General features: G+C 44.7%; 1 protein-coding gene and 1 long non-coding RNA gene across 2 annotated transcripts in view; one reads left to right on the top strand and one right to left on the bottom strand.

Moving 5' to 3' along the window:
• Positions 1 to 3,668, bottom strand: part of TM4SF4 (transmembrane 4 L six family member 4) — a 25,107-nt gene extending 21,439 nt beyond the window's left edge. The window contains exons 1-2 of the mRNA XM_035705104.2: positions 3,273 to 3,668; positions 2,434 to 2,523 (exon numbers count right to left, since the gene is read on the bottom strand). Coding sequence (XP_035560997.1) covers positions 2,434 to 2,523; positions 3,273 to 3,446 — 264 coding nt within the window. The 5' untranslated portion in view covers positions 3,447 to 3,668. The remainder of the gene's footprint in view (positions 1 to 2,433; positions 2,524 to 3,272) is intronic.
• LOC112661107 (uncharacterized) overlaps positions 1 to 12,811 on the top strand; it is a 23,798-nt gene extending 10,987 nt beyond the window's left edge. Inside the window, exon 3 of the long non-coding RNA XR_004808627.2 lies at positions 11,335 to 12,811. This is a non-coding gene — a long non-coding RNA (uncharacterized LOC112661107). The remainder of the gene's footprint in view (positions 1 to 11,334) is intronic.

Below are 12,811 nucleotides of genomic sequence, written 5' to 3'. Positions count from 1 at the left end.
CCAGGAAACTACTGGTTAGGTGAGCTCAAGATTTTTTCCAGCTCATTGTCTTGCTTTATCTTTACAACCACCATATCCTGCTTCTGTCTATTGGCTATTATGCCCTGTTGTTATATACCCAGGGAAAGGGAAGAGAATGGTGAAGCTGACTTCTGAAAAGTATTCCCAAAAGACGTGTAACAAAGAAGGGAGGAGAGAGAGAGAGAGAGAGGCCAGGAAGCAAAGGAGAGCAAGGCTATGGAGACAGCAACAGGATGTAGCCCTTTGCCTAGTGTATTTTTGCCTCCTAGGGCTCTGTACCCAGCTGGATTTCCTAAACAGCATTCCACAGAAGCCTGGTGTTCCTTAAACACCTGGAGGGGAATGCCATAAGCCCGTGGAAAAATAATTTGAATTAACATTGAAAATAATTCAACGTTATAGTACTGATCGAAATATCCTGCAGCTTTTTCCTTTTTTGTCTGGCAAAATATTTGTAGATAACTTTCTTTAAAAACGATTATTGCTTAGTCTCCAGAGCCTCAGAACATGAAGGAAACACAGCCCTGCAGCAGGAGCAGGAGCACAGTGGCCCTTTGGGACAGGGTAGGGACCTGAAATGAAGCACTCAGCCGTGCCCACTGCAGGCCATCATGTGTCAAAACGCAGGCCCATGAGTATCAGGTCAACCTTTAATTTTTTGAAAAAGAAGTACAACATCTAAGTACCTCCATAAAACTCTCATTTTAATACTGGGTAATCATCCCAGTATTAAACGTCAGCCTTCTACTCAGCACCAGAGAATGAGCTGTTAGATCTCTAAGCAATGACTTTGTTTCCTTTTTGTCCAATTCCTTAATTGCCAATTTCTTTTCAAATTCTCATCTTCAACTATTTCTCCAAAAGGAGAATAACAGGATTACATTTCAAGGGGCAAATGAGTTGTAGATGTCCTCCTTTCCTTTATAATTAATTATGTAAACATATCATATATAAAACACATTACAGAACTGTATCAAAGAAATTGTGGTTAATTTTTACATCTCTTTGCTTTTAAATATTATAATAATCAGTGGCAAAAAGGAATAATCAGTGCTTACTTGAGACTCACAGTGGTGCTAAGAGGGTAAGAACATTCTCTTTGAATGACCTTTGCACATAAAAAAATGTAATTGTCTAGTGCACTAGCTTCAGCCTTTCCTATGTGCTCAATAAATATTTTTTTTGATTGAATGACTGAGCAAATAGTAATGGAGGAATGTTAGAAATGATACTATTTCAGAACAGATAGCTCTACCTTTTCCTTTAGAAATTAAGGTAAGCTTGTAAAATTCATCATTGGGGTTCACGAATCTCCCAGATGGACAGTTGAGCCTCGGGAAGGAATTAGAGCAGGAACTAGTTTTACTCATCAGCCAGCCAGTAATTCCAGGTCAGCCTTCATTTTTGCCATAGCTGTATACCCAAACCCTTAATATTTTTCTTTAGGTCAACTCTTTCATTTATTTATATCACCACTATGAGTAAAGTGCTAGAATCATTGATAAAGATCATAGAGTATTCTTGAATTTTCAGTTAATGTCGCTTGCATTCCTGGGGCCTGAAACTTGCTCTCCCTTTGTCAGAAAGGGAGATGATGAGGCGCTTGGGATGGTAAAGACTTAATTCCATCAACATTTGAGTTTCTTTTGATAAAATCAAAGGGATGGAAGGAGAATTGGCAAGGGAAGAACTTTCTATGTTATTGAAAGATAGAGCACACCTGTGGGCCAGCAGAGCTTGTCCCACACTTGAGAAATTCTGATCTACTTCAACTTCCCCATTTTACAGATGAGCGAACGGAGGCAGAGGGCAGTACGGTGACTTGCACAGGGGCAGAAATGGGACCCGACCCCGCTCCCCAGGCTGTAACAGCGAGACCACATCTCTCTAGCTCACCTACTAAAAGCTGCATGAGAACAGAACAAGAGACACAAGCCCTGAGGCAAAATCTGAGCGTTGAAGGCTGGCAGTGGGGGTGGATGGGGAATTGAGGGGGGCTCGAGGGGAGGAGCTGTTATCATCTGTTATGCTGCCCTGCTTCCCTCCACAGGTGAGACAACACATGGCCAGAGAAAGGAAATGACTTGCCCAAGGTCTTAAGACCTCTCCATGGCAGAGGGAGAGTTTCAGCCCCCATGCCCTCCTTCCATGCCTGCCTTCTTTACATGGCACCCCTCTTTTTCTAGCTCCAACATCCCTTCCTGTTTGCATAAGCTGAGATGATACTCACACCCTAGAAGTGTGGGCCTAGGGTATTTTAAATTTTCTTATGAGTGTTACTTTGCACCAGCAAGCAATGCATATTTATCCAGGCCCCAGGTGTCTGCCGAGCGGCCCCTTGCCCGCTGCCCAGCCCAAGGAGCCGGTGCCCCCTGGAGTGACCCCGGCAGGTGGCTGCCTTCTGGAACTTACAGCAAAGCGCTTCCCACAGCTCTCATTGCCACAGCAGCCACAGCAGTCATTGTTCTTCAGGCCCAGGAACACCAGCGCAGGGAAGATCATCTGCCGGCGAGAGAAAGGCCTCAGTCGGGGTCTGACACAGGAAGAGGGAGCCCGCACCTGCCACGGCCACGGCCACGGCCACCCCATGGGACCCGGGACCCCGTGGTGGAGGGACCTGCAAGACCCCGGCCAGCGCGGCAGGTGTGGTCGCCCAGTGCGACCGGTACCTGGGTTCCACGGAGCCCACCTGCGGCTCCAGCAAGGCCAAGTTTCAAGATGTGACACCCTGAGTTTCCATGTACCCGGTGGGTTCCGAGAGCGGTAAGAAACTTGTCCTCGACTTTTATGAAGAGTGGAAACTCTACTGGACACCAGGGGCATATAGATCATTCCTGAAGGAGTGGAAGGGGGATCCACTTGCACCTGGTTCTCTTGGTGGTTTTCAATCAACTTGCCGGAAGGTGTGTGTCTACCCCCGCACCCCCAGCACTATAGGGGGGATAGGATATAGAGATTAGGATAGGAAGCACATAGAAATTACATAGCCCTCGGTTTGGTTGGTGGAATTCAGCTGACCCACAAAGACTGCCCACCCAGCCTGGGGAATTCGTTGCTAAGTTTAATGGACATGTCTGTGTCAGGGCCTAACGGAGGAGGAGAAAAAAATATCAAGGCACTGACTTTTCATCATGCAACGCCTGGGCTTTTGTTAGCAATGAAATATCTTCTTGTTCCCAAAGTACTCAATTTTAAAAGGATTCTGCAAAAATCTTTGGGGTGGGGGGTGTTCTTACGGCTTCCCTACTCACCAAGACCCCGCTTCCTAATATTCCTCCGAAAAACCAGACCTCTTCCGAAAGGTGGTCATTATTGTCTATCACTCTTCCTCCAGGAAAAAATAACAGGATGTTGGCCAAAAAGCCAAACAAGGCGAGAGGAATGAGGGTGCTCCCCAGGCACTTGGCACAGCCCCCAGTGCACATGGTGGGGGAGTCCAGTAGAGGTCGGCGATGCAAGGCGCCTCACTGTCTCCTTCACAGGGTCTCTTCAGAGTTAAGCAGCCAGAGCGTCCCAGTAATAGTCCCCAGTTCAATCTGGATTTCGGAGCTGAGAACCAAATCAGCCTGTGAGCTGTGTCCTTGGAATGGCTCCTGCTTCTCAAATGTGGCTGAACCCTGATGGCGATGCACATTTATACATCCTCCCTGACCTGAAGTCCTTTTTTTTTTTTTTTTTTTTTTGCACTCCATAAATGAGATTACATTCAGAGCAACAATTTTGCCATGGCGACCAATAACCTCTGTTAATAATCCACCAGCACAGGCAAGACGCTCCCATTGCTGCAATCGAACACAGGGCTGAAACAAACAGCCTTTAGGACTCCGGCACCTTTAATCTGACAGTGCTCCTGCCCAGATATAGAAATATTTCTCCCAGGCTCTTTCTAATCACTGGATAATTGAGTTACATCCTAAAATCAGGCCTCACAAGTACTGGATGGTCTACAGTGTGTATCTTTTGCTTTTCCACTGAAAGCCTGGAACGCAAAAAGATTCTCCAAAAGAGTTTCTGTTGTCCTCAATACAGAAATAACAATTTGCTGGTCTAGGTGGGTATCATGGTGCTCAGCCCTATGGGAATATTTGGAAGGATAAAACCAAGATGATTATTAATTTTATGGCCTGACTGCTAGATGTCTGTACTTGTGCTTCGGTAAGTGCCATCCTCTTCCTTGCCTGGTGTGATGGAATTAGCAAAAGCAAGTTCTCCCAATCGGCATGTTCCATTATATCCTCCATGCAGTAAGACTTACCTGTCTTCACAGATAGTAAGGGAAAGGGAAAGTCGATGTTGGGGAGAGCAGAGGCAAGGTACCAATAAATCAATCACCTGGAGGCCAAGTGGACAAAGTTGGAAGAGCTGTTAGAGAGTACTGGGGGCTGTAAGGTAGATCTCTATTCGAAATTTTGCCAGCTGCCAGAGGCATGATTCAGTTACTCATTCATTTGTGTCCTTAAGAAGCCACTTGCCATGGCCTAGACCATGCTCTACATTATGCAAGGAGCTAGTTTGGTGCTGGTAGCCAATGGATTGTGGGGTCGAACAGGAAGCTTGCTAGTTCTTCGTGGAGAGGCTAGAGGTCCAACTTAAGAACAATAGGTTGAATTTCACAGACGGTCGAATTTTAGCTAAATAGAAAGCAAGTAACATCACGATCATGGTGAGACCTACCCTGCAGTAGAGTTGACCACCTACTCCCAGGGCAGCAGGGGGCTGTCTTATCCCAAGGCCCAGGGGCCGTCGGCCAGGGACACTGTGGACAGGACTCTGAAGAAGTCGGGTCGGATCGATGCTGAGTTTCCTTCTAAAGATTCTTTGAAATGTGTATTGGTCTCTCTATAAAGATACTTTCTGAGATCTCAGGGTTGAGGTGAGAAGCAAAACAGCAAATGTTTCTCGAGCAGGCCTAATATCCTAAGCACAAAGGGGGCTTTAAATGCTCCTCATCCTCTCATGAAGAAGAGATCAGGCCCCTCCTGAGGTGAAGATAGTTGGGCCCAGACAGATGAAGTACTTTTTGCAAGGTCATTCCAGCAAAATGAGGCAAGGAGCTAAGATTGTAAATCAGGAAGTTATGTTCCCAAAACCTGGGCTATGGTCTCCCTAATCGGTTTCCCTTTTAGAAATTAAAAAAAGACAATCTCTTCAGTATAAACTATAGAACATCATTATGTGCAAGTATATAGAAACAGTGAGATATACTTCCTTCTGAACAACAATTTAGATTTTTTCCCCTTATTACCAATAAGTATTTATTTAGGTAAAAAAAAAAAAAGTCAGATATACAGAAAAACAGAAGGAAAAAAAGGAAAACCAACTGCATCCTCACCACCAGCAGATAAGGACTATCACCACTTTGCTGGCAGTTGTTTTCCAACACTCCAAGCAAGTGCAAAATGAGCTTTTTTTTTTTTTTCTTATATAACCCACCAGTTTTGACAAGGAGTCTTGAGGGTAATGCCACAGAGGAAAATAAGGTTCTAGAAATGTAAGGCTTGAATTAATCATCATAGATGCTACCGTGAAGCTAGGCAGCTTCCCACTGGGAACTGGACAGCTTCTTTCTTTTGCCAGGGCCTTTGACCTCTAGAATTTCTCATCATGGCATTTCAGTAACACTGGTTAGGACAGCCCTGATGTCCCAGACTTTTCAGACTAACAACTGGAGTTGCCAGCCTACACTGTTTGAGAGAAGAGATCAACGTAAAGGGTACTGTGCACCACACTTAGTTTCTTCCATAATGTTTTTCCAATAAAAATTAGAAGGATTTTTAAAAAAGATTTTATTTATTTACTCATGAGAGACACAGAGAGAGAAAGAGAGAGACTGAAACACAGGCAGAGGGAGAAGCAGGCTCCATGCAGGTAGCCCAACGCGGGACTCGATCCTGGGTCTCCAGGATCATACCCTGGACTGAAGGCAGCGCTAAACCACTGAGCCCAAAGGATTATTTTAAGGGAAGGAGGGAGAGACAGGATCTTAAGCAGGCTCCACACCCAGCAGGGCTCCATCCCACATCCCTGACATCAGGCCCTAAGCGAAATAGAGTCAGACATTTGACCGATGGAGCCACCCAGGTACCCCCAAACTAGAAGGATTTTTAATTTCCAAGTCTTTTGTGAAAGCAAGACTAATGCAACACAAATTGGAATGTGTAATTAATAAATTTAACAATATGCCAAAGTAATTTTGTTAAATAAATTAACCCATTTGTCGTAGGTTAGTGATGTTTCAAATGGTGGCATTTCTACTGGTCTTTCAGCAACTCCAGTTGTCTGCTGACTGACTCTGTGACAGCAGGGGTGCTGTGGGAGGTCCAGGCACCACGGGCTACCATTTTCAAGGAGGAACCATGATGCCAGATCCCCACCGCTCGTCTTTTCATCTTGGCTTTGCCCAGAAGGAGCAAGTGTACTTGGCACGTGGCTTACTCCAAACTTCCTCATCATTTTCCTGGTGGGAGGCACCATAACAGGTCCTATATCTACCGATGACTCTGACCTTCTTGCTGTGTTTAGCCAGGTCGCCACAAACAAGGTCTCAGCCCAGAGTCCTTCTACAATTTTTAAGAAGTTGTGGTACGTGAGTAATCGTGAAGGAGAGACCTGAGGTCATTTATTTCCTCTGTGGAGAAGGAGAAACACTGACAGTCACTTTTCTGGAATGCTCTGGTCATCCAGAACCTGGAGGGTGACTAACTCATTTATTTTCAGCTATTGATTGTGCCTTCAGACCAGCAAGCAGGAAGTGGAACACCTAACCTGGACAAAGGGGGGGGGGTAGGGAAGGGAAGCTTGGTGAAATCCACCCACAGGAAGACGTGGGGGTCACCCACAGACTGCTCGAGGTGCTAGAAAAACTGTTGAGATTCTGGCAATTGTTCTCATGACACCTACGCTTAATGGTTTGTTGTTTGCTCTCTGTTGAGCAGTGAGGCCCTTAAACCAAAAAGCCTAGAACCTTCCTTTTCAGAGACAGCGAGGAGGAGATAACTGAGATTGAGCTCCATTTTGGATCCAGTCCTGTAAGAAGACCTCAGCAGTGAGAGCAGATGGCAGCTCTGGAATGGACGGAAAGACAGCAATGATCCTTGCAGAAAGAGAAGAAGAACGCAAACATGGTGGCCCTTCTGGACTTCACCCTCTGGGAGATTTGACTGCAAGAGCTTCAGCAGCAGGAAGTCCAGAGCTTCCTCTCTGTGCTACAGGCACTCCGTTCCTGAGACAATGAGCCCAGGAGTAGGAGATATTTTCCAGGTGACTCTGATCACCTGCGGGGGTGTGCACCACACTTCGGTGAAGCTTGCTACTGCTCCTCAGCCTGCTAGACTTCTTTGCCCTACAAAGGATGAAGAATCATCAGTTTGGTGCAATGCAATGCAAACGATAAGTGTGCTTGAAGCATCCACCAAGGTGCCCAGTGCTGTCTTCATGAACACAAAAAAATCTGACTGACTCTGCCCTCAGTGGGAGGACAACCTCTTACAACAGACCATGGGAACCGGGCATAGAGGTTATAGGAATTAGCTGATGCTTAGCAGAAGAACCAGAAGACGCTCTTCTGTGTCTCTGAAAGTAGATCACTCTCCTCTATTCATTTAGCACGTCAAGGAGGAGATGATGCGCTAAACACGACACACTCATATTCAGGTGTTATAAAACTTAGCTGTCTTTGCTTGCTTAGATTATTGGAACAGCCTCTTAAAAGCGATTTCCAAAAGGAGGAAAAGATAATAGAAAAAAATTAGTGGGCATTGCGTGTAACAAGAATCAGAGCCATTTTATGAGCCTTCTGTAATGCACGTGTAGATGATGGGTGACACTGCAACGTGGTTTGTTTACTGTAGGTCTCCAATGAGTAAATAGAGGTCAAAAGTAAGAGTCAATGCAAATCTGATTGGATATGCTCTTGCTTGAAGGCCTCAGAAGCTTCCATGGCCCTCAGAGCTGAAACCCAGCCCTCTCTGATTTGCCTTCTTGCTGGGTCAAGACGCACTAACCATCTTCTTACTTTCTTCTCTGCGCCTTTCACCTGCTTCCTTCTTCTATACCTTGAGGACTCAAAAAAGTGTTTCACAATCGAGATATGTCTATAAAAATCTAGATAACTTTTTAGGGCTTTTAATCAGCAAATGCACTTGTAATTATGGAGGGAAAGTTCGGAAATGTAGTGTCTGGCATTTCCAGAACTTCAGTGTGTACAGAATTCTTCTGTCATAGATCAACCTGAAGGACTGGGGTTCCCCAGCCCCTCCCCGGGATACTTGGAGCTTCCTCATTTCTCAGGTGTTTGTGAGGGAATCTGTGTTAGCAGGAAGAAGGCGAGTGGTCATTTGAGGGAAAGGAGGTGTGAAAGGAGTGAAAGTTGAAAATGGCATGAAGTGGGACTTGGGGGAGCTGGATGCACACTGAGGGTGTTGAGCCGGGAGCAGGGTTGGGAGCCAGCTCGGCCTCCACTGCATGGGACACAGCTGGCCTGCAGGAGGGCCGAGCCTAATCTTAGGTGGAACAGTAAACTCTAGTCCTTTGTGTTTAGAAGGTCATTTCTTTATTTTCTTAAGATTTTATTTATTTATTCAGGAAAGACACAGAAAGAGAGGCAGAGACATAGGAAGAGGGAGAAGCAGGCTCCTCACAGGGAGCGACCATTTTATTATATATCATGATTTTGTAGTTCAGGAATCAACTGGGTAATTCTGTCCTGGGTAGTGTTGATTGGGGTTATTTGCTCTTATTCAACTGAAGGCTGCATTGCATTGGTCTCTAGGGACCCTGAAGGCTTTGCTTACCTGCCAGGTGCCTTCACGGGAAGGGCTGTAAGGCTGGGCTTGGCGGGTCCCCACTCTTCCCCCATAGTCTCAGGGTTCTCCCTGTGGTCTCTGTAGCAGCATAGTCTGATTTTACCTGATGGCTTAAGGCTCCAAGAGAGGCAAGAAGTGGTAGCTGGGCCAGAAAGCTGGGCCAGGTCTACTTTTATCTTATCGCCTTGGTCAGAATCATCACAGAGCCATCTCAGATTCAGTGGAGGGGCATAGACCTCATCTGTCCACGAAAGGAGTATCCAAGCCTTTGTGGCCATCTTTAGCCTGCCACAATGGTAGAGGTAGGATTTGAACCCAGAAAGTCTGGCTCCAGAGACTGTGCTCTTAACTACCACACTGTAATATCTCATTAACCCAAACTGGCATCTACTCTTACATCAACACAGGAAAGAATTGCCTGCAAAGATTTAGCTTCAAATTAAGGGCCTTTCTTATCTATAAGATGACTAATCTGGGTAATTCCCTCTATTTTATCTGGATAGACTCAGTCTGAATTAAGATTTGGACTTGGGGATCTTGTAAGTGCCATCAACACCAAAAAGTCAGTGTCTCCAGTTATTTTCACAATCAGAATCAGCAAATGCACACATGCCCTGCCTCATGACTCAAAGGGGTTGCCATGTGGCCCTCTGACACAGGTTTCAGTACAAAAGGGCACAGCTTGACCTCTTAGAGGAACGTGAGTCCTGGCTGATAAATCTGTCCAAGAAATCTGTCCAAATATTGATTGGTTTTAGCGTTGTTTCATGTCACTATGGTTATAGGTGGAAAATTAACTTTCAGTAGGAGCTCAGTCTCCACCCACTCTGCATAAAGTGGAACATCTCTAATTGAGGGTCCTCATCCTCTTTTTAAAATGAAATGCACTCATAAGAAGACTTTAGTCTTCTAAAGTAGACTAAGTTTAGAAATCCATGTTATGGTTTTTAAAAGGCAGGGACATTTGAACATATTTGTTATGTTATACATCTGACTTCATAAAATTACATATTATTCTTTGGATCTGTACCTTTGGATAGGTATTTCCCCAATAATTTTTAGTATTATTTTTTCCTCAGTCATATTTACTGTTAAAACAATTCACATATGTATAAAGCAAAAACAAAACCAGAAAGAAGACAGGTGAAATTTGGAAAATTATATTGAAAGCAACTGGCCGAAAGCATTTGTCCTGTCAATGAGCTAAAATCATGTCAATTTTAGCTTCCATACATTTATTCTTTTAGCATGTTCATTGTGCCCTTAAGTATCAGGCACTGATAAATGGACAGAGCTGCTAAGAAAAGGAAGATAGATACTAATAATACTAAGAATAGGAAATACTGAGAATAGGAATAGGAAACATGCCTAGCAGTTATGAGATACCAAGCAATATATATATTTCTCATAGCAATTGTTTAAAGTAGATTCAAGTATTAATCTGCATTTTACCGATGAGGAAATTGAGGCACAGAGAGTGACTTATGGCCAAGATCTTACAATTTGGAGCAAGAGCTAGGATTTGATCTTATGCAGCCTTGTGCTAAAACAAACAAAAAAGGTCTATGCTCTTGACCCCTATGCTATGTGACCTCTTGCTAACCAGATAGTCTCAGAAATGTGCAATATAATAAGCAACCAGTGATCTGTGCCATGGCGCTGAGGAAGCCTGAACCTGTACATAGTAAGAGGGGGATTCTGGGAGGGCTGGGAAGGCTCCTCTGAGAAAGCAAAGCTTCTTTGAAACTTTGTTCATGGTCAGGAATAAATTTTAATAGAATTTTGTAGTTAACATTTCTTGTACGCTTGTGACATGCTGCATATGACTGTAATGCTTTTCATCGTTAACTCATTTTATCTGGACCACGTCCCTCTGAGGTGGGGAGGTGGGGACAGTAACTGCCTCTTTGCTCTGTGGGAGGGAACCGAGGCTCACAGGGGTAGGGAGCTTGCTGAAGCCACAGGCTTCACACTAGAAAGTATCAAGTCAGCTTTTGAACCCCGGCCTGCAGGCTGCTCATCTCAATGAAAGGACAAGGCCGCGCTGGCGGTGCTGGGAGTGCTCACCTTGTCCCACTGCCCAGAGAGGGTCATGTTGACTTTAAGGACTACTCCAGGCTGTGGAAGGATGAGAAAAGAGAGCAAAAAGTGTGGGTAAGACCAGATTCTGAGGCAGTGAAAACATTAAAACCAAGTTTAAGGGGCATGTGGGTGGCTCAGTGGTTGAGCGTCTGCCTTTGGCTCGGATCATGATCCTGGGGTCCTGAAATCGAGTTCTGCATCAGGCTCCCCTGCAGGGAGCCTGCTTCTCCTTGGGCCCATGTCTCTGCCTGTATGTGTGTGTGTGTGTGTGTGTGTGTGTGTGTGTGTCTCATGAATAAATAAATAAAATCTTTAAAAATAAATAACATAGCATCAGGTTTTAAAAGGCAGGACGTAAAGCGCTGATCCTATCAGTGAGCTTCTGTGCAGGTCAGTCTTAACTTTCACACTTTTTTTTTTTTTTTAGGCTATTTATTGAGCCCTTATGGATCAGGCTCGAGAATGCTGAGGACAATAGATATTTGGGCGGATCTCCTAAAGGTGTAGGCCGCTGGCGGCGCATGTGCTGATTCCAGCGGCCCTTCCCCGGTCAGCGGCCCAGTCCAGAAGCCCAAGTTCAAGGATAAACCTCACTCACTTGAAATCGAATGACCGGCTCCGAATCACAGAAAGTCACAGCTGAAAGGCACTGTTTTCCTTTCATAGACTTTGAAGACTGAACTACAATTGCAAAAACAAATAATAAATAAAATAAATTTCAATAAAAAAATGAAAAATAAAATCACCTTCCCACCAAACTGGAGCAATTAAACCCAGAAGGCACAGAATACATCCTAGGATACACCCGGTGGTCTTCACAGTCCCCAGGATGGCGTGAGGCAAATTGAAGAGGCTCAGTACTTTTTTCCCCCCAAGATTAGCATTACTGCGATTACCCATGCGTATGTCGAAGCTTTAGCAAAGTTACAGACCAGGCTTCTCAAACTTTAACCTGTATGTGAATTTTCTGCCCTCTTGCTCAAATGCAGATTTTGACTTAGAAGGTCTGGGGTGTGGCTTGAGATGCTGCATTTCTAACAAGCCACCAGGTGATGCAGGTGGTCAGATCCTGGGACATACATAGGATCCTACAATCATACAGTGAAGCTGTATACATTTATTAGTATATTTATTTGGGGCCAAATAGATGCCCTCCTTTTGACTTCCCACCAGCTTTGTCCTTTGTGGGATATTTCAGTTGCTGGCTGCTGTAGTAAACTTCTGTTCTTGAGACAGTCACTGACAGCTTCTGGGATTGGAAGAGAACTCTCATCACTCCGGCTTGCCCTGTTTTCTGCATGCTGTAAGGCCGTTGTTCTTAAAATCTGAGCCTGTTAAAAATTCATGCTGATGTCCACTAGGAGGGCCCTAATACTACTCAGCCGTCTGTCCTCTGTCTTCCCGGCCTTACTCATGCATTCCCAAACCGCATTCCACAACTGTTGTTCCATTTTCCACATTCTTCGAGCACTCTCTTCTTCCTCCACACCCAATTCCTTTGCATTCTGTAATGTCTCTTCCCATTTTGTAGAAATAGAGGCCCACGTTCCTCCATCCATCTTCCTTTTAGGCCTATGATATTTTTATGCCAATACTCCCTCTTCAACCCATATTTGATCCTTATTTTCATTCATTCCTATGATCTTTCTCATCAGAAAGTTAATGCCCTCAGCTGTGCTTTTTCAAAAACACTGTGTAGGGAAACAGAGACTGTGTAGAAACCGTGAATTAGAACTTGCAGTTCTATTGATTACATGTGCTACATTGGCCCTGGAAGCTGTGGACCCTGTACTTACTTTGACCAATTGTTGAACAACCAAATGTTAAAATCGATATTCATCCAAAATTGAGGCCAAAGCCAAAGATCAGTTTCACAGAATAAACATGAGGGATATAAAGATAAA

This window comes from Canis lupus, chromosome 23 (genome assembly GCF_003254725.2).
Source record: "Canis lupus dingo isolate Sandy chromosome 23, ASM325472v2, whole genome shotgun sequence".
In the NCBI taxonomy this organism is placed as follows: Eukaryota; Metazoa; Chordata; class Mammalia; order Carnivora; family Canidae; genus Canis; species Canis lupus.
This window is presented reverse-complemented; position numbering and strand designations above follow the sequence as displayed.